The 24273-nt window shown below is 41.4% G+C and overlaps 1 protein-coding gene across 1 annotated transcript in view; it reads right to left on the bottom strand.

Annotated features, from left to right (window-relative positions):
• Positions 1-24273, bottom strand: part of LOC138569260 (ficolin-1-like) — a 503449-nt gene that overhangs the window by 185928 nt on the left and 293248 nt on the right. The window contains exon 13 of the mRNA XM_069647091.1: positions 8523-8650. Coding sequence (XP_069503192.1) covers positions 8523-8650 — 128 coding nt within the window. The remainder of the gene's footprint in view (positions 1-8522; positions 8651-24273) is intronic.

The raw sequence follows: 24273 nt of genomic DNA, 5'->3' as shown, positions 1-24273 counted from the left end.
GATCGAATTGAAAAAAAATGACCCCATTGAGACAGAATATAAACAGCAAGTGAAAAGGAGAGATTCTAAAAGTATATCAATGTATAAAGAAGCCAACTATGTCGGCACACATGATGTTGATATACATGAACCACTTAGTAAAAAAGGAAATAGTCTAAAAACCGAAAAGCAAGCTAAGCTGCCAGACACTGACATAAGAGATTTTATGATACCATCTAAGAAGCTGAAAAAGACACAAGCTAAAAAGAATAAAAAAAGAGTGAATCATGTTGATGAAATCATTGAAGATGTGCGAACACTCTATGAAGGTGTAACCAATGAAGAGGAAAATAAGATACAAAATGATATATCATGCAATCAAGTAAACGCAAAACATCGAAATGAGGGCGAAACCATCAACACAGAAATCCCTAATGAGAGAGATACTATTAAGGCACTGCAAATAGAAAAAATAGACATAAATAAGAAGTTAGTCCTAAATCGTAAGCATGTGCTAAAAATATGTGCATCAATAGTACCCTTAAGGATCATAGTCTCTGAAGACTTTAAAGTTGTTGATCAAGTAGTAAGTGCTACTAAAATCATAACCAACCTATGGTGTCGGGATGACATAATCCATGACTACATATTTAGCCATAAACGCCAACTTGAACTTATCGGATATACATGCAATGAGATATATATACCGAAAGTAAAATATGAAAATAATACAGAGAAAAGATCAGGCATAAATATGAGAGAACAATCTAAAACTAAAGATCAATCAAATCTGAGGGAAATAAATAAAAACGACAAACCAGAGAAACCCACTCGTCAAGAGACTGTCGATGGATACTGGCAGTGGCTCCCTACAGCGTTCAAAGCTCACTTTGATAAAAGTTCCTGATGCTCCTGACATCATCATGTCCTGGAACACCCGGGGAAATTCACACTATAATAGCGACGAAGGATTGCTAGAGAATACAAAAACGTTTAGAATCATAGCCCTTCAAGAGACATGGCTGACCTCTGATTGCGAAATAGATGGCCGTAACAACTATGTAAGCCCCGCCACCCAAGGGATGCGAGGCAGACCTAAAGGTGGGCTTTTAATCTCTATCAAGCAACCATGGGCAGGCGTTAAGCACCCTGAATCCACTGAGATGGTATTAGCATTATTGGTATCATGTAAGACACTTGTAATTGATACCTTTGTCCTTATAAATATTTATAATCCTCCTGAAGCCAAACATAGTAAGGAAAACATTGCTACACTCTCCAAAATCCTCACTGAAGTAGGTAACACCTACCGTTGATCATTATAGGTGATCGTAATGTAAAAATAAATTATAAAACTGAGGTAGACATGGAAGAAATGATGTCAGAACCCATTACCCAGAACTTCGATGAAAATGCAAAAGATTGGATAAAGTTGTTAAACAAATTTGCACTGACTGTACTAAATGGTAACATGCCCGGAGACTGGGAGATGAATGCGACACGAATAGCGGGATTGAGTATGAGCACTATAGACTATATGATAGTAAACAAAAGGGCACAGACATGGGTTAAAGACATGGCAGTTGGATGCAGAGAAGAAAGCGACCATCTCCCATTGTACCTCTTATTAACTAGTATAACACCACAGAGTGAAAAATATCAACATAACGGGCAGATTGGCCTAAATACAGCAGGTAACAGAATAAAATGGAATCCCAAAAATATCGAGAAGGGTAATGAAATAGCTGAACCCCTGTTAGACCTATTTGTTGAAATAGCTGGTACAAGTGAAGTACATCAAAATAACAACAAAAACATATTAAATATGTTTGATCAATTAACAGAAACAGTCAGAGCAGCCATTGGTGATAAACGAACATATAAGACAAATAATGAAAGATGGAACCTAGACCATAAGAAGATATTTGATAAAATAATCCAATTAAAAAGGAAAAACTTACGAAAAGACATACAGAGATGCATTGAAGAGAAAGACGAACAAGCAACAAACAAGATACTTCGCCTTAAGATTGAATACAGAAGATGGCTGAAATTTCATTACAAAGAAAAAAAAGAAGAGACGTGGCGCTCGCTTGCTGATGCAGCTAACCTAAAGAACAGAAAAATGATGTGGGATATCATTAATGAGAAAAAAGATAGGAGCATCCCGATTAACTGTGTATCTGAAAACAAGTGGCTCACTTATGTCACTAATACAATTGGTAGACTAGCACAAGATGAAACTGACTATAAATCTGTAAAAACTGAATGGAAAGGCAATTTTACTGTCGAATCGCTAACCAAAATAATTAAAAAATTACCCAAATCTAGAGCAGCCGGCCCAGATAACACCTGTAATGCTTTACTACAGAAATCACCTGAAAAATGGGCAAATGTCATATACATTGTTTATCAATGGATAGGAGTACATGGGATGATCCCCAATTCATGGAAGCAAAGCATTATACTTACTATACACAAAAAAGGTGATCGTAAAGAACCTAGTAATTACAGGATGATAGCGATGCTATACATTCCTGGTAAAATCTTTGGTAAAGTCTTATTAGAAGAATTAAACCAGTGGATAACCAGGTGTAAAATCTTGCCTGAATACCAATCTGGATTCAGATGTGGGTCCTTCACAGCTCACAATATAGCCATCCTAGTAAACGCAGTAGAATATTCTTGGAAAAATCGAAAGCTGCCTGTGTATGTTGCATACATAGATTTCGCTGCTGCCTTCGATACCATAGCACGCAGCAAACTATGGGCCAAATTAGAACAATGGAAGATACCAAGAGGCCTTCTTTATATGATCCAACAGCTATATAAAGATACTACGGTCAGAATACGGCTAGACGCGGAAGGACAACTCTCAGAAAATATTCAGACTTTACGTGGCGTAAAGCAAGGGTGTACTCTAGCAGCCACTCTGTTTAATTTATATCTTGCCGATTTCCTCCAAAATATGATTAGTACTAACATGAATGACATCAAGTTAGGTAAACTCATGCTAAGATGGCTGCGTTATGCTGACGATCTGATTTTGCTCGACTACACACCCAAAGGACTACAAGCAAAACTCAACGAACTCGAAAAATACGCAAATATTAATAATCTTGTTGTGAATATTAGCAAGACTAAAATCATGAAGTTCGAAACACAACCAGCTAAGAAGAAGAGCTATACAGGAGGTTGGAAATTAAATAAACAACAGATTGAAGTAGTACACCTATACAAATACTTAGGAGTGGTCATAGACGACAAGCTTACATGGAAGACACATTGGATAGAAACTAAAAGGAAATGTGTGACTGCAATTATGGCATTGAGCAAATTTATAGGTAACCAGGGTACTTATTCTATTACAACAGTCATGAAACTATATTCAGCTAAAATTGTTTCATGTCTGACTTCTGGAGCAGTAAATATGGCAATAACATTGATAAATTTGAAGCCAAGATGTTAAGAATATTACTGCGAATGCCGAAAACATTGCCATACGAATACATGTTACTCGAATGTGATATACTGAGTATAAGAAGCAAAATACACCTGTCCTCAGCGATTTTGTATGTGAAACTCACACGACTTACAAATGATACCTTCATGGTACGAATGATGGAGCAATATAAGGGACTAGATCGTAAAATGGATTTCATAACAATAGATAGATGGAGACTAAACTACCTTAAACTGATTAAAAATGAGACTCACTGTTGGTTGCTATATTCTGTAGCACAGATAAAAAATAAATTTAAAAATCTGATCTGTGAAATAGACAGAGAACAAAAAATAGTAAATCTGGCAACTAAGTTGAACAGTGGAATTTTCATAGAATCTATCAGAATGAGGATGGTCAAACCAAAATACCAGATATCCTACCCTAATTGCGCCGCCATTCGATGGTATTTGTTGTTTAAATTCAATTCATGTGAGGTTTTAAAAATCCTTGGGGTGTGACGGGGAATACCGCGCAATCTTAGATTCTGCCGATTCTGTGGTGTTAACGTTATCGAATCAGCATACCATATTTTATGTGAGTGTGAAAGTTTACAAACAATACGTATCCAATTTTTAATGAAATACGATAACTCGATGTTCATGTGCAATATGAATAACATATGGGTGAAGCTAATGGAAGGTCATGACGTAAATCTGATGTTCTACTTAATGAAATTTTATGTGATGATTTTAGTAATTTTAAAAGAACTGTCTCAGGACATTTTATATTATTAATCTCGTATAGAATTTGTGATATGTATTTTAAAAAGTTACACCTAAGAGATGTATAGATTTTAGCAATGTGATTTTATGTGATGTTTTGACGCAAAATATGTAAAACTAAACTGTTATATACATATTATCAATAAACATAAACATAAAATCAAAATGTCACCCACCTTTGTTTCAGGTATTGGAACATATAAACTACAATCCACGGTGTAGTGATCGTACATTGAAATCTCGAAAAAGATAATGTTTTGGATTTATAATTTACAATATATTCTCTTTGCCCACAGGCATAAACAATTTCTTAATTTGATTGTATTATTGGTCACTGTTAGTGGGACATGTTTCATGTTTTTCAAGGTAAATAGGATTCTTTCGTCTCTATCCTGTATACATGACTTGCTTAGAAGGTCTGTGCATTGTTAACTAAGCATGTGCACCACCATTAACTCCCTGGCACCTTGGTAAAAGTGTCTGCAGGGAAAGGACACATTATCACCTGCTGCCACTTAAACCTCAGATGTAGCACATTCAGTGCTCACGTTTAAGGCCTAAGACTATATGAATCATTGTTTATGGTTCAAACTTACAAGCATATTAATGTTAGGATAAGTGATGAGAAAAATGAATCAAGCACCAAACCAAATGTGCCTTTGTACTTACTGATTCAAACATACACATCTTTTATTAAATATTTTTATTTATGTTCGCAGAATGTTCTTTGATTGTATGGAAAGTAGCCTTGAACCTTCACTGGTGTTATGTGCCCCCTTTTCCTTGTACATATGGGTATTTCAAAATGGTACAGTAAGAATGAAATGTGCCAGGACATGCATCGTAGAGTAAATACCAGAAATTACCTTTTATGATTATTCTTGGTTTTGATCATGCGTTTTACTAATTAAATATAACATTTTAATGTAAGTACAATATATAGTGGAGGTGTTGATCAGAAATGAACATTTTAAAAGGGGTCTAAATGAAGAGGGGCAAGTTGATAAGCAGGGAGACTGTTTAGGAGTGTAGAACAACAGCTGAGAAAAGATCATAGAAGAGAAGGGTGGTGTAGCCATCCAGATAGACAGAAAGGATGAATCCTTATGGAAGTAAAGATGGAAATTACAATAAAACGAGCTTTGTTTTAAATATGGAGAGAAAAAGAAAGGGTAGGACCAAAGGTAAAGCTGGTATTCCATACAGAGAAAAGAGAACCAGAAAAGGAGGCAAAAGAGAGGGGTTGCATAGGAGGAGGGATAATGAATAGATGAAGCAGGAAAAAGCACCTTAGTTTTGGAGGAATTAAGATGAAGGAAATGAGTACTCATGCAGGACTGAATAGCAAGGAGACAAATAGAATGATGAGAGTTAGAAAAGGGAGAGAATGAAAAGAAGAGCTGGGATTCATCAGCATAGAAATAACAAGAAAAGTTATATGAAAAGATAATAGATAATTGAGTAGTAATATATAGAGAAATAAGAGAAGAGGATGAATGGACTATTGTCAGACATTTTAAGGACTCTGAATTGTTGCAGAAGAGTTGCGGACTGCTGGCCAGCCCAGGAGAAAGAATAGCTATGTTCTGTTAAATTCAAATGAAACCATTGTAGCAAAGAGCCAGAAATTCCCCTAAATTCAAGAGAGGGGAATGACGAGTTGGGTGACCTTGAGTACCAAAGGTGTCAGGATGAAATGTTAGCATAATTGTCAAAAGAGTAAAGAGTTAGTGACACTTAGTAATATCGTTTCCATAGAATGAGATGGACTAAAACCAGTTTGAGGAAGAGTGAGTGGGGATTAATGTAAGTTGAGACTTGGAAAATAGACAACACATTCCAGGAGTATTGAGAGGAAAGGAAGATAAGGAATAGGATGGAAGATCACTGAAAAGAGAGTGCTCAAGAGAAGGTTCCTTTAGAATAGGGTTAATAACTGAGCACATTATGTGTATAAACATGCCATAAACACTGACTGTGAGTAAATACAATTGTGTACATGTATGGTGTCACTGTTAAAGTGATAGCTGCATCTTTACTGGACCTAGTGAATGTATGAAAGCTTCTGCACAATTGCAAATCTGATCTACCCAAATGGTTCATACATTTACTAAGTAGCATCATTCATGAAATGCAGTATACAGTCTATAGCCATTGATAGATTTGTTTCCCACACCATTTTGAGTATAATAGCAATATTTATTTTAGTAATCATATAATAAAGGTTAATAAACACACATGGCTCAGGTTTCCTTAATATCTTCTAGGGATTCCTGAACCTCCCCAAATAGTACCCATGACTTTTAATGGATCACTGGACTACATTTTTGGGGTCATTTCTGGTGGCACATTAGCACATTAGCCCACCTGACCTTCTCACACTGCCCATGTTATCACTCCCCCAGGATCTTCCTTAGTACCTTAAGAAGTGTTAAACCATTTTCCTATTTACACACAGGGGAGCTGGAAATAGGATGAATTGTTTAACTTGCCAGATCACTGTGTGGTAGTTAACCACGGCCCAGTAGATCAGAGGCCCTAATTTGTAACAAGTGGGGGATTGTATATCCCCCAGACAAACAACAGGCATTTTCAAGAAATGTGTGGGATTCAAGCCATCCCAAAATGTGGATGATTTGAGTTTTGCACAAACCATATCACGATGCCCTAATTTTATCAAACTCTGTGTCTATTTTTTGTGCTTTAAGAGAATAGTGTGCAGCATCCTACTCTACATTGTTAGTGTTTTATCTCTATTATGAAAACTGTGAGGGTTATGTCTAAAGTATAGAAAGACTCTGAGAAGCATTTTTAGATTTGTTAATTTAAGAAGGATCTGATAGGCAGCATGCATGGTTCATTTTCGAAATGGTTCTAAACTAAGACAGACACCTGTGTCCATGTGGATTTCTGTGGTTGATGTACGCCTGGTACCAACGTAAATTAATATAGCATGGGGGGGTGACTGCTTGAATAGAAGTGAATTCCTAAACGGCCCCCTTAATATTCCTAGCAGTATATTAGACGTTTTTGGAACAGGTTTTAACGTGACTTTCAAACAACTCAGCCCATTCTGCCTCAAAGGGGCATTTGTATGGGCTGCAATACCAGTCAATAACTAATAAGTAATGGAGAAATAAGAGAGCATGCAGGTCCGATGCTTTCCCCTGTAAACACCTCATTGAGCAGGAGCAATGAAAGATTCCCAGAGGACTTGAAGGCACCACACGCGGCTCTCCCCTTGCTGAAAGAAGGGCACTCCCTGCCTTAGCTAGTCTCTTGCAATATTTGCATCTACACGTCAAAGCACCAACTGCCCTCAATGGACAATTGGAATGCTACCGGCACCACAAAGGGGAAGACCGGATGGTGTAGGGCGTTCAAGTAGTGGGCGAAGCTTTCTATGGTAGAAAAACAGTGATCTGTGCAATATAACATGAGATTATTGCTGGCAGAAAAATAGTAGCATTCTCTTAATGTTTAACAATTGTACACTGGAGTAGCATCCTTTACCTCTGCCTCCTTTCCCACCCATACATGATCAATTTACCAACCTTTTGTGAGTGAGGAAAAGAGGAATGAGGTTGCCAACTTTTTTATTGTTAATGTCTCACATTCCACTGCTGGGATATTCACTAAGCACGAATGAACAAACTACGGGTTACTTACACTCGGAATAATACAACGAGGGGAATAATGGCACGAGGAAGAAGTATACCCGGACAATTATTCACTAACGTCTGGTTGGGGGCCTCATCTTTGCCTTGGAAACCTATGACCCTGTTGTCTTGAAGTCAATAGCCACCCAGAACTGTCCCCTACCATTGACAATGTGGCTTAAACCTGGAAATGCATATCGCATACCTCAACTCAATAGGCACTCCACCATCTCTCCTCTGAGTGCCCAGCGCACAGAAGTGCGTGGCTCTGTTCTTCACACAGATATGATGGTACTGACATGTGGGACAGTGCATACATAGCTCTTACAAAACCTGCACACCATTAAGTTATTGACAGGAATTCTGGGTAGAAAAAGCACCTGTTGGATATAAATTGGACTACAAGTCCTCAAATAAACCGTGGTGGAAAAAAACATTCAAGAAAGATCTTTCACTAAATATAGTACTGTTCTCAAAGTTCCCACCATTAAGAAGATAACGCATGACTACATAAAATATGAACTAACTCATAACTTGGTGGCCAATATATGTATTTTCGGATTTCAAGATATCTTTACAACATGTTCCGTATGCTTAAAGTATGATGCTATAAATACTAGCTTCACAAAGTCTAAAAAGCAATGCACGCGCACTTACTATCCAGCCTCCCCCATCTGTGTCCATGTCACAGAGCACGCTCATAGCCTGGCACCCAGATGGATAGATGGTGTACCAGCCACTTAGAAGGACTCCTTTTCGAAACAGCTCCTTGCAGTCTTTAGCCCCTGGAGAGAAAGTGGAATGAGAAAGTACTCACGTGGAAGGAAGCAATTGAGACAAGCAAAGTTTAGGAATAAAATATTATTTAATTCAGGTCACATGTATAACTCCCAGGTGCTCTTCTCTCCGCTGCACGAAGACACTTCTGATTGCTTCAAGTGCTTACATTCGAAAATGGATTAAAAATGTGCTCATTAAAAGTTTTAAAGTAATTTGTGGAATAAATGACAGAGCCAAGACTCTGCTCAAAACATCTCAGAGGAAAGCAGGGAACACTGAAGTTTAATTGAGACATGTTGTGTCAAACCACTGTAGGAATCATCCTTGTTTTCCTGTTTTTCAATATATGTATAATTGAGCAAGGGATATTTTAAAGTCAATAACTCGCATTTGAGTATTGTGGATTTCCACATGGAAATACCGCAGGTGGAAATTATCATTACCTCATGCAGTATTTCTAAAGTCTGCCTCAACACACGAAGTTGTCTGGTTGGCAGTGATGGTTGCAGATTCTAGAACAACCACACTAAGGGCCTTATTTTCAAAGCATTTTTCATCAGGGGTTTCCAATTGAAAAAATACTTTTTTTTAAATCAGGCCTAAGTGTTTCTGGAAATCCACATGGCTTATTTTTCCACATTCCTTTTTTCATATATTTTACACATTCAGTGACGCTTGGAAGTGGATTGTATACCGAAGTATTCAGGCTGCTACTCTGGCGTTATTTTAAATGCACAAAAGGGTCAGGTCTGAGATGCCCTCTTCGTCGCCTATTTTATTTTCCCCCAGAAAAAGAAAAAAAACAAGTTTAGAGCTCCTAAAAACATCATCTATTTGAGTGTACATTGTCTTTGCCTTCTAGACTGGGGAGTGATGGATGGAGCCCCATTGTTAAGGAGATGAAGCATTGGGCACTGAGCCGAGCAAGGATGCATCCTCCCAGACCTTGCTGGCACATGAAGAGAAGTAGTAAGTGTGCAGCGGCGGATGTCCATGGGAGAGGAGCGGCATCAGTGAGGAGTGTAAGATAGGTAAAGAGGTGGAAGGGATGGCCAAGCAGTCCTGTGTTCTGCGCACACCATCCTGAGGGCGTGTTCTGGTCAGCCTTGTTGCGCAGGATGAGGAATTGCGAGCAACTACGATGGGACAAGTGCCTCCATTTTGCCTGCAATCCCCTATCTTTGATTGGTTGAGCTTTTGTATTTTTTTATTTTTTATTTAATGCGTATGGCTAATACAATGAAGCCTTTTGCATTTATCTCCTCACACTAAATACAAAACAACTAAAACATCAATTAAAAAGTTACACATTAAAATCCACATCCAGAAAATCATATACAATCATATTATAATTCATTAATGGCTATCCATATAATTTACATTATTCAGAGTAAAAACCACCTTTCAAGTTAATAATCGAAGGGTCATGGGTGACTCGAGTCTACCTCTATGCTTATTCTGTACAATTAACCCTATCAGTTGTTTGCATTTTAGCAGGGTCCATTAATGATCTGTTTTGTGTACACTCCCAAACATGCATTGCAGCTGCAGTAATCACAAGCAACTCTGCCGCCACAATTATAGACCAAAACGTATCTGTTACAAAACTGCCAGGCCATGTGCAGAAGCGCTCGTAGCCCTTGGAGCAAAGGTCCGTTAACTTCTCACATGCCGTCTCACATGCCGTCAAGCTATGTCTACAAGTTTCAATAGATTTGGCACACAATGCAATAAACTTTTTTCCCATAGAATCTTCTGCCAGGCACTGGTGTGTTTTAAAACCGCCAAGATATTTAATCTCTGGTACATGATAAAGTGTCTTAATGTATAAGAACATGACTTAATCAGGTAACTTCACGGCTTATGGTATTCAAAGCTTTGTTTAAGATAATCCTCATGCCAATATGCCAATTTTTTTTTCTCATTGTTCTTCTCAGGGGGATTGATATCTAATAATACCCTGGATTCATCATCCAGCTGAGAAAGATTTATTATCTCCTCATTCTCAAAGGTGACTGGTATTACATTAGATTTCTCAACGTGTGCAATCCTTGCCTGTTTTTTTATTAAGGCTAACGCTTTGGCTTTCCTTTTTTGGGCCCTTCCCGCCTGTCGCTTTTCCCTCCGGGTTAGGACTGTGATAGGCTTAGGTATCAGATCACCCACAGTAGGGTCAGACATTTCCACCATTCCTATCCGTGAACAATCTCCCGCAAGATCAATTAAGTCCGTCAAATGAGAGGGACTATCAGAACCATATGACTTGTTTGTATCATCTATCAATTGGTCAACGGGAGTAGCTGTAGTCTCTATGGACTCTTTGTTCATTTTGTCTAGGTGCTGCTCAATTTTTTGAACTGTCATGAAAACTTTGTACAGATCATCCACAATTACATCGGTCTGTGTACAGATCGAATTATGTGATTGAGTCTTTAGTGTAGCCGCATATGAGCGCTTTGTCTGAGAAGGATTGTTGAAAATACCATCAAACTGTGTGGCACTATCTACCATATCCTTTTTCTTGTATTGTCTATCCGAGAGAGCTGCGACAGCATCACATGTAAACAGGAGGCCTTCAATTCTATTAATTTTGTTGGATAGTTCAGAAATTGATTCTCTCATAATTCCCATTTCATAATGAGAGCGCTCATGTCCCTTGTCCAGTAAGTTGAGGATTCTCGCGAGAACTGGGAAGTCTGAACTCAATGATGGTGCATCAAGGATGATGCTTGCAGATTGAGCATCATTATTGGAAGTATCTTTGTCTTTTCCATTAATGCTCGACTGAAATTCTTGAATATCCAAATTCATTCGATCATTAATTGCTAATTGGGCACTAATGGCCTTTGGGGAACTCACCATAGGTTTGTTGGGAGATACATGGGACTCAAAGTCCATTTCCCAAGGCAATTTTACATTCTCGTCACATATGGGATCAAGATTTCTTTCAGAAGGTATCATGCCTTTAGTACTCAACATAAAAACATCTTCTCTCCCCACTAGTTTCTGGTTAGCGGGCGTAGAAGGACCTAAAGATAGGCGGATGCGCTTACTTAACTCTGCTTCAATGATGGGACCCATCATAGAGCAATCCACAACATTCTCTTTGTAAGGATTATCGTAGACACTATCAGATCCCATATCATTTCTCTGTGTTGATTCAGTTAAGATAGTATCATTGGGAGCGCTATTATTCAAATCCTTTAACTTGAATTTGGTGTTTCTGACAGACATATCAGCAGAGATCTCAGCATCACTACCTACACAGTGAATCATAGCTACGGCATCAAATTTGGGAGCAATACCCATTTCTGTAGAGACCATCGCTTTCTTATCAGCTAACATAATATCACTGTCCACTCTCACAGATGTCATATTATCGGGGTGGACCAGTGTGACTGCACTCTCAACCAGAATATCTTGACTCACCGGTTGAGAGGATGATTGGGACAGAGGCTCAGTGAGTTTCCGTCCGCTTCGCAAACCCTTCACCATGCTGCTGTATACAAGAAAAGAGATGGTCTATACTAAAGTATGGCCAAAACTCCTATCATGAGCGCAATCAATTCGCAACCCAATAGGGAATCAGTACTTACTAAATTAGATGCAGAAAGGACATGTACAAAGGCTACAGATCATTAATCTATTACCACCCTTACCACCCAGCCAAACAGCTCAACAGCACTTGCAGTGCACTTCCGGGGTGCGCGCGCGGGTGCGCGTGCACCCGGGTTATGAGCACGGCAGGGAGGGGCGGGCGGGTGGGTGGGAGGGGGCGTGTCACGCTCACAAAGGATCTACGTAGAAGAAAAAAAAGAAAGAAATATACGTAAGTACCTAAAAGGCACTCGTTTTAGCATCAAAGCTAGACACAGTAGCACAGTAGCACAGTAACACCCTAAAGGAAGTCCAAACACAAAGCCCAATATCCAAGGCAGCAAGTCCAAAGTTAAGTTGTATTGTAAGTATTTACTCTGGTAATTGGAGTCCGACAGCCTGTTTCGCCGCGCTACGGCAATGTTGTTTCCTCTTGAGCATAGGCGCCTTCCCAGGGAAAGACAGGAACACACCAGCAGGTCCCTCAGCTCAACAGCACTTGCAGTGCACTTCCGGGGTGCGCGCGCGGGTGCGCGTGCACCCGGGTTATGAGCACGGCAGGGAGGGGCGGGCGGGTGGGTGGGAGGGGGCGTGTCACGCTCACAAAGGATTCTGGTAATTGGAGTCCGACAGCCTGTTTCGCCGCGCTACGGCAATGTTGTTTCCTCTTGAGCATAGGCGCCTTCCCAGGGAAAGACAGGAACACACCAGCAGGTCCCACAGCTCAACAGCACTTGCAGTGCACTTCCGGGGTGCCAATAGATCTCATAAGGTCCCAGTCCTGTGACTTAGCTTGAGTTTATGTAAGTAAAAGCCAATGACTGCTGCCTCTATTAGAAGAAGTCCAATATTCTCCACAAACCCTTGTACCGAGTCCACCAATTCAAGAGGAACTTTATTACCCATTTGGTAGTAAAAATGTCCATTGGGCAAATAAATATGTCAGGTGTGTCAGTTGACACACTAAGCTTGGTTTATTTTGAAATATAACTTGCTACAAGATAGTTTCCTAATAATGTTTCAGGAGTTAGTACCTTGTTCGATTCCCAAGGCATCCATAGAAATTCTTGTGGTTGAGCTCAAAAGTGACCTACGTATTTTCCCTTCTAATTTACTAGCCAACCCACATGATTGTCAGGAAAAGTTTCTAAACTAGATAATACACATGGTACAATTGCTTTGTTATAAACTTCCACCAATCCCTCTACTGACTCTTCACCTACTCGCTTGATAAATCCCCTCAATGCCAGCCACTGTCGCATATCTTTCACTTTAACGTTAGGCATAGTATTGTGAGTGTGTAGGAACACTATAAAGTGGTAGCACATGTTAGACATAGGTTTTAACCTGCGCCAGTTTTGTGTCCTTAATGTACAAACTAAACCTAGTAATTTGTCGAACTTTGCTCCGTATATGCATGATCTTGGTCTTTGTGTAGTTGATTTTCAAATGGTTCTCATCCCCATACTGGGAAAGGTTGATAAAGGCTCTTTCTAGGCCAAGAGCAGTGTGGTCAAGCAAAACCATGCTGTCCTCATAAGTAATCCATGGTACCACCAGCCTTCCAATACGTGGCAGAAGTATCTTAATTTCTCCCCTGTGTCAGCCACAAGAATGCACCCCTGCTTTAGACCCCTACTGGTAGGCATGAGAGAGGAAATATCCCCATCTTGTAAAAGGCAGACCATGACAGTTGTGTCAGTGTGTAGGGCATTGATAAAATACAACAGGTGTTTATCAATACCACATTTTTCTAGTTTTGACCACAATATGTGACGGTCGACACAATCAAATGCTGTTGAATAGTTGACAAAGCAAATGAAGAGGTCACTGTCAGTCCCCCTTAATACATCCGCTGCTAACAAGCGTAGAGCCCACATAGCCGTATTGTAGAATAGCCCTTCTTAGCTATTGGGGTTTTATCAGATGTTTGCCACTCGCCCATGTATTCAATAATTGCAGCAAAATAGTTGCAAAATCGTTTCTGTTGGTGTCTAACTTTGCTGCATGGCTAGTAGTCTATAGTTGTTAGTATCTGTACGGGAGCCACGTTTGTAGATTGGAATCAAAATTGAGTTGAGCCAACTCAGAGGAAGCACTCCTATTGTACATATTCTGTTGTACATTTCATGCAATACTCTAGCCCAGAATGGAGGATTGGATGTCAATACTAGATTGGCTAGCCCATCAGGGCCTGAATCCCTGGAAGATGTTTGTTTTGCCAAAATATAAAGAATGTCACTGATTTCTATATTCAAAACTGAGCCACCCTGATAAGCAAATAAAGGGTTACATTTCACGATACTTTGATCCCAATAGAGACCTTTTACATGTACCTTCCAAGCGTCTTCTGCTATAGCACAGATTTTCTTAGGGGTCTTTGCGGCCAAATGAATACGATATCGAAGACCCTGCAAGTATAAGCAAGACCCTACTTGATCCTAGTAAAAAGGGGACCTTGCGAGACACTAATTTTGTAGTGAACTCCACCAAGGACTTATTCAAATTGGTCCTGCCAATTCACAAGAGGGACACATTATAGAAAAGAAGGATACAGTTGAGAAAAAAAAACGAGTGAATCAATCACAAGAGACCTGTTAAGAAAGGCAGGAATGGTGGAAACATTAAACTCTGTGTAGTTCTTAATGTAGGGAAATCTTTAGCTGGCTATGAAAAAAATAAAACACCAATCCAAAGTGGTGGAAGGAATTATGATGTCCCTGTTGAAGTTATTAGTGATGAACTAAGTAAAAAGATAGGAACAGAAGATCCAGTACCAGAAAAAAACAATAATTACTACAGAGTCCGCAAGTCCAAGTTGAACCCCTGAGAGATCACCACCTTTAATAGATTTGACCTGCTTGCAACAAAAGACATTGGAGGCGGGGACGGTGATAAGGGAGATATGGCCAGCAATACACTAGGAACAGTTTTCCGGACCATAGATGAAGGCAGCCGAGCAGAGGCCACAAAACACATAGGGCCAAGTTTAGATTATTGCAAAGGTTGTAAGGCACTGGAGCCTATAAGAGAACATCTGATGGCAGATAACATTGCACTAGACAGAGAGTTGGAAGAACGTAAGGCCCAAATTGGGAAGATGTCAAACCCCATCAATAGTGGTACTACCAGAGGGGAAATGAATAAAGTTATTCAGACCAACACTAAAATGAATGAAAGTGGATCCTCAACCATAACATATAACACAATGATGAAGTCATAAATGCATTTGTCTCCAAGAATCCCCCGACCAGGGTAGTTAAAGCCCAATGAGTATCATACAGAGTTTTTAAAGAGAACCGCTGGTTTAACATGGCCAAAGGTACTATGATGAATGGAAGAAATTATGTATACCTAGTGAACATCCCACAAGTGTTGAGAGAGGACAAAGAATCAAGGGATGCACTCACTAATAAAATCATGCATGGATTAGAGTGAACAGAGACTGCTGTTCCATTATCAGGAGTGATATAATCATTTGCTCACTGCTCCCTTGTCGAAATAATCAGCAACGGGATTATATTATAGTCAAATTGAAAGAGAAAAGATTGATAGAAGGATTACTGAACACTGAGCAAAGGTCCCTTCCCCCAAAGGGTCTTGAAATTGCGATTAGTATAAATCCCCCAAAAACTAATGAAAGGACAGAGCCTAGCCAAATAAACACAAAAGGGAAAATCGGAAACATAGCTTGTAAACATGGCACGAGTTCAAAAGAAATAGGCGCAGCAAGAGATACGGTTTTCAGTAGTAGCTGCCCCTTTGCGAGCATAGCCACACAGTTAAGTGAGGCAGAGAATTAAAGACCAATATCTCTGAGGGGAAAAGAACCTAATAACAACCGGGAGACTAGAAAGGGACCTAGTGGGCAATAGAACAGCACAGACCACGAGGGAAGCTAGAAGAGTAATGCAAGCAGCTATGGGAGGGAGGGTTACAAGTACCGTAACACAAGTAGCTGCACTAGAACTCCCAAAGCAGGCTAAGGTTGTAAGCCAAACCAATCGAAGTGGGCAAAGCCTTACGAGGATTACTGGCTGACATGCTATGAACCACGACTCTGGGAGTTTTACCCAGGGCTTTAAGTGGGCCGGGGCCTGCCTGGGCTAAGCCCCGGCAGGCTCTGAAATTTCGTTTTGAGGCGGGGCCCTGCCAGGGCCCACTAATCTCCCCTGGCAGCCCCGACCACTACACAAAAAGGCATTTTTTTCTATTGCCTGAAGCTCTCACTCGTGTGCGAGAGCTTCAGGCTTCATAAAAAAATGACTTTCTGCCATAATGGTGGCGCCGCACCTGCAAGGCATCCCTTTAAGCAAGAGATGCCCGTGGACCGGCGTCACCATTATGGAGAAATCGTGAGGCCGCTGGAAGCAGAGGCCTTGCCTTCTAAATACTGAAGCTCCCGCTGATTCGAGCGAGTTTCAGTCTTAAGGAAAAGGGCGAGCTGCTAACCCCTGCCAGGCAAGCCTATACAAAATAAATGCAGAGATCAGCACCCTCTCCCCTTTGGGGAGAGGGTGCTGATCTCTGCAAAAGGCTGCCTGGCAGGGGTGCCAGTAGCCCATTGAGCTGGGGCTCGTCGGTGGGCGTGGCCTAATGGGCCAGCAGGACCCCCGCCATTAGGCCATGCCCACTCGATGAGCCCTGGCTCATTTTGTAGTGCCACTTAAGGCACTGGTTTTACCAATGTAGCACAAGGTGAGGTACACGCGTAGTCGGGTGCATTTTATCCATTGGAATATCACAGGATTTTAAAAAAAACAAAGTGACTGTGTAAAATTCCTGAGATGCCACTAGATAGTATGCTTTTAGGAACCTCTGCAATAAATGCATTACATTTGCACTGTTACGCCATCTTTGCCATTCCAGCCATTCAAAGCAGAGGGGGTGCCCTAGTGGTGGTATCCTGGTATGGATTGAGACGTCTGCCAATATCATGGTAAAATCAGTAAATATTGGTATTAAGGATCCCTTAAAGTTACACCTTAAATTGGGGGATGTCTTTGAAGTACTTTTAATAAATCTGTACAATAGGCAAAAACCTTGAAAAGGGGCATCATCCTATTTACCCTTCTAAAAGAGAGGGCAGATCTGTGGAGAGGGAGACGCCCTCATAACCCGAGAACGAGTATAGTGACTAACTTCAATTTGCAATTTTAATCTGTGATGAGGAGGACAATATATGAGGAGTTAACAGCAGTAAAACCGGCAAGAGCTTATAGAAATGCCATTGAGGTGGCTAGCAAAGTTATACTATTAAATCTGAGGGCATGCAACAGCAGGATGTCAGGAGATATCCCTGCAAAGAACACCTTCATGAGTGGCTGACATTCACGGCTTATACACTGTGCACTAGTCAATTTAGAGTCTTATGCACTGGTGAGAAAATGTGAGGGATTGCCCAGAATGGAAGGCGAACATTGCCCACTTGAACTAACAGTGGCCTGCACTAAGATAGGGATATAGAGAGTGACTGACATGGAATCTAATTTAGCATTACCACACAATCCGGTGGGTCAGATAAGGTGTTATCAACCCTGGGTCTGAGTTAAAGGTCTGTGTGGAGTGAGGGTTTTAAAACGATGGTCCCCCGGCTGATAATACCTGATCTGGCATGCCAGAGAGGGTGTTATTGCTATAAGCACCCTGGTTTGTCAATCCAGTAACCCAGGGTGCTAAGAGCATTGTGTTTTGATTGAATGAATGGGATGCCATGCAGCGTCCCATTCAATCAATCAAAATACTTTACCAAGATGGCCGACACAGTGATGGAAGATGGGGCTTCCTACAGATACCCTCTTGCAATTCCTTTGCTGCCACAACAGAATGGGAACTGAAGCAGCAGGGCTGTGGCACATCTGGTACGTGGGGATGATGGGAGATTGAAAAATAAGGAAAGGGATGGTTGGGGAAGATGGCGTACGAGGGAAGCAGCCATCAAGCAGCTCTGAACATGGGCTTAGATTGGCAATTTCAGCCCGCTTTCAGAGCAACTTGATTGGTTGCAGCCCCTGCCATGGGTGCTAACACAGAATTAATCATTGTTGGGTGTGCTAGATGGGCCGTAAAGTGGAAATTACTAAAGAAAGGGAAGATAACTACCTGTGCTCTAGAGTACTAGTCTACATTTAATGGAAAACCTCTTTTATAATGAAGTCAGCACTAATGAAAGTATAATTCTAGCACATGTAAATATGTCAGATGAGGTCATGGGATTATTTACCGCTAGTAGGCGATAAATGAAAAAACATTCAGTCAAGAGAACCCTATGTTATGATAAAGATTGCTGTGAGGCAAAAATGAACTGATTAGATAGGCTAAGAAGGCCGCTGCAAAGGGTATGCTTGCATTGCGTAAGGTCAGGGGGCGATATAGCATTGGTTAAAAGTAAGAAGGAAGAATGTGTAGCGACAACATTGGAGTCCCTATTGGCAGCCATTCCAAATAAAGATATGCAGACCTTTTGGAAATCCATGGGGACAGGGACAACTGAGAACCAGATACCAAAAATGAGAACAAGATATCGGTTCAAGGAAACATTGTGAGGTAGAATGGCACACACATGTTCAAAGTATATTTAGTGAAAAAAGAGTTTTCACTCAGACAGACCCGTCGGGATCAACTGGAGATATTTATGATCAGGTCCCCCTAGTACTGACATCTGAGGAAGTACAGGCAGTGATTGTGAGCCTAAAAGATCAGAAAGCTCCAGGCCCTGACAAAGTCCCTATGGACCTGTAGAAATTGGAACTTTGCATCTGGGTACTGTTGAAATGCATGCCCACCTGTCCCCCCCAAGCAGTTCAGATTAAGAGCAATATGCTAGGAGTGCGTGTACCCAATGGCACGAGGTGGCGGGGGTAGTGGGAGGTGTATAGAAGGGACAATAGGATGTAGAAGCTTGTCGTAAGTGTAGAGTTTGTAGACGTTAGGCATTCTAAGTGGCAAACGTATACTGAACCAGCACCATTTTGGAAGCTATGCCCATAGTGGCCAGGACCGAAGCACTCAGCAACAGTATCCAGCTTCATTCAGGCCCTTATCCACAGCTGGCCTTAATGGCCTATAAATCCAGACCCTGCAGTGATTATCAACTGAATATGACAAAACAACCTTTGCAAGATTGTTCTTCTTCGAAAAAATTGATATGCTAGTTTCCAACCTTGATGGAGGCATACAACCACTACTCGCTAGTTCCCATACCAAAACCAAAAAAACGGAATCCACCAAGCCTGACATGTTTTTTAAACTCCACAGCAGGGCCGTGCAGATTAAATCCTGCAATATGTTTAATAATCTTCATAATATCAGTTAAATTAATAGGGCCAGCAAAAAAGTCACAATGCTTCTGCTGCATCTGTGACAATTTGAAATAAGCCATGAAATCCATTGCTGGGGCCAAAACAGATACCCCAGATGTTCTTTGAAACGCTGCGTCAAAGTACTGGAAAATGTCTCAAGTTATTTTTTTAAGGTGCTGATGTTACAGAGTAAATCTGAGTAAGGGCTGAAAGACAGGAGGTTGCTGTGCAAATAATTCTTCCCATGCATACTACCACTACGGTAGATTCAATATTTAGTGGTTTTCCACCCACACTAATCCATTAAGTTATCAACATTTCATGGCGTTTCTTCAGACTTACCAGACTTATTTCACTATAATCGTACCACTTCCCATATTAAACATAGGAAGGAATAATGGACATGTGCTGTACACAGATCTAAAACATGACCAAATTACATGAGCAACATAAGGTGAGTCTCAAATGAACCGAAAGCTGACAATTAAATAGGTGTTTTGAAAAAAGCATTTTCCCCACCATTACTATTCCACCCATCCACCATTTAATCTCTGATGTCTCCCTCCAATGAGAAGCTTCCCTCGGCTGTGGTGTAGCTGCACACTTTGGAGACTTGCCAGTGAGAACAGGAAAAGCATATCAGAGAAAGATTAATGTTCTTTTTGCAAGCATGGTTCAGCTCAATCACAAATAAAATAAAGAGCCAATCCCCTTTAGTTAATCCACCATTGTTCCAAAGAATTCTAGGATCCAAAGGCACTGGATATTTGCATAGCAAGTCATGATAACATATAAACTGTAACATGGGGAGATTTGTGGGAGAGTCTTGAGAAAGCTCTTGTCTGGGGTTAAATACGTGTTCACAGTCTCCTTAGATGTCAGAAGTATAATATTCTGGAGAAGCAGCGGCCTCAGGTTGCATGTCTTCTCCTCCTTCCCATGCCAATGCTTAATGTGTGTGTGTGTGTGTGTGTGTGTCTGTGTGGGGCAGGGGTGGTATTGGAAGGCTGGGGTGATGCATTCACTTGCAAGCAACCTCACTATTCAAGTCATTTCCCCTCTGGATAATGAACCAACAGACAAATCTCAATCACTATCAAATGCTGAAAAATGCTGAATGCTTGGGTGTGCAAAGTGAAGCTCTCTGCCAAGATAGTAGGTGGAAGATCCTGACTTCACAACTATGCAAAGTTGCAAAATGTCTGGGGTGTTACAAATTATGATGACAGCAAAATGTTCTGCCTACACCATTTATTTAGCACATGTAATTTCCCACCATTGTTCACAGTGATTACAAATCATTGCACATATGGATGTGGTTGAGGTGCACACAATATAATTGTGCTGGAAATAAAGGAGGTGGAAAGAGCTAAGAGGTGAATGAGGACATCATAAAATCAGAATGGGTGGAGGAGGAGGAGTTGGCAAGAGGTAAGATTGTGAAGGAGGATGTGATCATATCAGAAGGCAAGGGAGTATAGCAGGAGGTGGTAACACCAGAAAGGGAAAGGCCAAAGGAGGAGTGATAATACCACCTTATGGAGAACGGTTGCAGGAAGAGGTGTTACTATCTAGGATACAGGTAGCGTGGCAGAATCCAAAGTGGAGGAGGAAATAAAAACATTGGAGGCTGTTCATGACAGGAATTGGTAACCTCAGGGGGAGAGAGTGACATGGACCAGGTGGACGAATGAACATCAGGAGGAGCAGGAGAGAGTGAAGGTGGTATGCAGGCTGATGGATGACTAACATCAAGGGGAGGTGGGACTGGCCTGGAGGTTATAATGCTCAGAGGATCAGGAGGTTTGGCACTGGTAATGGTTGGAAAAGGTAGCAGCACAGGCCAGTTGTTAGCAACCTGAGAGGAGAAGACTAAGTACAATCAAGATGTGAAGTAAGGCTGGGAGAAGGAAAAGGGACATGAGTTGATGAAAGATGGGCCAGAGGTGAAGGTTATGAGCAATCTCTTGGAAAGCCAGAGCATGATGGTTTTTGTGGGCCTGGTTGGCTGTCGGCAGTACCATATGAAGGGAGAAGGATTTAGACTGGTCAGGAAGATTATTAAGATATCATAAACGTGAGAGGAGAGGGTCAGTTAAAAGACCAGACAAGGCTGAAAACCAGGGGACCCTCTATGTGAGACTTGTGGTACAGAGTCCCATAAATCCTGCATCTAGATTAAAAGCAGAAGGATGTGTGTGACCCAAACACCAGAAATGCAACACACAGGTTATGAAACGCTTGCTTGAACTATATGTACTAGGACACTTAAACCAAGGCCAGGATGGCTTAAAAGCCACCATACAGCAGAAGAAACATTGAGAACGATGAGGGTCTCTGAACGGAATGTGACATGATTTCTTCTAGAATAGAACCAATTAGACCATTGTTTTGTTTGGGATGATTCAATTTACCATCAAGGTTGCCCTTCTTCTAAAAGATCCCCAATAAATCAACTGACATACAATGTATGTTCTTGTTGTACTTTTTCGTCCCAAGAGAACATTGTGACAGAGGGCTCAATTCATTCCAAGCCACAGATGGTAGCATGCAGGACCATTGTCCCTGCAGGCACAGGGTCACACTGGCAATCCCTGGCAGATAGGAGGCCCTGGAAACATTTGACAGATGGCCAGCATGGGCAAAACAGTGCATTCCAAATATCTGAATGTTGGAACACCTACAAAGTCTTCCATTGTGCACACATTCACAGTGAACAAATTGCTAGAATTCTGAGATTAGCACTTTTTTCTATATTTACTGTTCCCACATGCACAACATCACCAGTCCAGAGGAGCCAGCATTGAGTGTAAAGCAAGATCCAACAATGTACCACACGGATATCTAAACATATATTCTTGTGTGCGTGAGTGGGTGTGTGTGTGTGTGTGTGTGTGTGTGGGGTGGGGGAATGTGTTCAAGTGAATTTGGTAGTGTGCAGTGGGGCAGTTTCCAGGGAAATAACATTTACATTGGGTCAAACCTAAGACAATGATAGTGGTATTGTGAAGAACTGGAACAATGACAGTGAAGTGGGCCAATCCTAGAAGCAGCTAGAGATGAATATGACATCATTGGGGCAATGAGTTTGACAATGAGGCAATCTTGGGACAGTGAGAGTGACATGAAAGAGAAATGGGGCAATGAGAATGAGAGAAGACAGCACTGGGGAAATGTTAGAGACATGTAGCAGAACTGGGAATGTGTGAATGGCATGGAATAGTGGCATGAATAGTTCTGGAGTCAGTAAGGTTATGAGGCAGAACTAGGCAAAGAGAGTGCCTTGAGCAGAACTGATACAATGAGAGTGATATGAGGCAGTGAATGTGACATGGGGGCATTTTGAGTTGTTGAAAAGGGGTTGGGGCTAAGGCAACATCCATGATGACCATCACACTGAAGAATTCCACTGACACTGGCACACCCCTCTCGAGACATGTTCATACACAGATACATACAAGGGATTTAGAGACTGCACATCGTGTGGTTATAAAAGTAAATATACTTCTGAGGTATGTGGATGTCTACCATAAAGGGTGTAAAAGGGGGTTTGTCCGGTACTGGAGTGTAAGGAGTTGTTATATGCGTACTAGGCTATCCATAACACATTTTTCCAGTCTCTTACTTCATGGTGTAACATGCACCGTAGGTATTGTTCGAGGGTCTGGTTGGTCCTCTCGGTCTGACCGTCCGTTTGGGGGTGATGGCTAGTGGATAGCCTGAAGTCAATTTGTGCCATTGCACAACATTTTTTCCAGAAGTTGGAGATTAACTGGCTACCTCGGTCAGAGATCAGAACTGATGGGAAGCCATGTAGTTTTACAATACCATCCAGTAACACTTTGGCCAGAGTGGGGGCGTCAGGGAGGCCTTTGAGTGGAAAAAAGTGTGCCATTTTTTAGAACAAGTCCACGACTACCAGGATGGTGTTAAACCCATGACTGCGAGGTAGGTTAGTGATGAAGTCGAGGGAGAGAGTGTGCCAGGGAGTGGGAGGAATGTCTAAAGGTTGCAGAAGACCGGATGTTTTTTGTTTTGCGACTTGTTTTGCGCACAAACTCCGCAGGACTGAACATATTGGATGACATCTTTACGCCAGGATGGCCACCAGAAGTTCTGTTTTACCTTGGCTAGAGTCTTGGTGATTCCTGGATGCCCCTCGATCAGGGAATCATGATAGCTAGCAACAATTTGTTGTTACAAATCTTTGGTGGGGATATACAATCGATTCTTAAAAAAGGGTAAGTGATCTTTAACAGAATATTGCTCTCCTTGCACCTGCCATGCGAGGTAGGCATCTGGGTTCATGGTTCGTTGAATCTTATCTCTCAGTTTGGCTTGAGTTAACGGCGTAGTGAGGCCCAAGAGCTTGTCTTCCGGTATGATGGGGACTGGGTCTGGGGGCTTATATGCCGAATCATCAGTGCCTGTGCGAGAGAGTGCATCAGCTTTTCCATTCTTGACCCCTGGTCGAAAAGTGATGACATAGTCGTATTCGGCAAAGAAAAAGGCCCACCGCAATTGGCGTGAAGACTGGGCCTTAGCTGTCTTAAGGTATTGCATGTTTCGGTGGTCTGTAATAACCGTAATGGTATGTCTGGCCCCCAAGAGCTAGTGCCGCCAGGCCATAAAGGCGGATTTGATCGCCAAGAGCTCCTTGTCTGTGATGGCATAATTCATTTCCGGGGAGAGAATTTATTCGCCCAAAAGGCCATTGGATGTAGCTGGCC

This window comes from Ambystoma mexicanum, chromosome 2q (assembly GCF_040938575.1).
Source record: "Ambystoma mexicanum isolate Mex_15411 chromosome 2q, UKY_AmexF1_1, whole genome shotgun sequence".
In the NCBI taxonomy this organism is placed as follows: domain Eukaryota; kingdom Metazoa; phylum Chordata; class Amphibia; order Caudata; family Ambystomatidae; genus Ambystoma; species Ambystoma mexicanum.
This window is presented reverse-complemented; position numbering and strand designations above follow the sequence as displayed.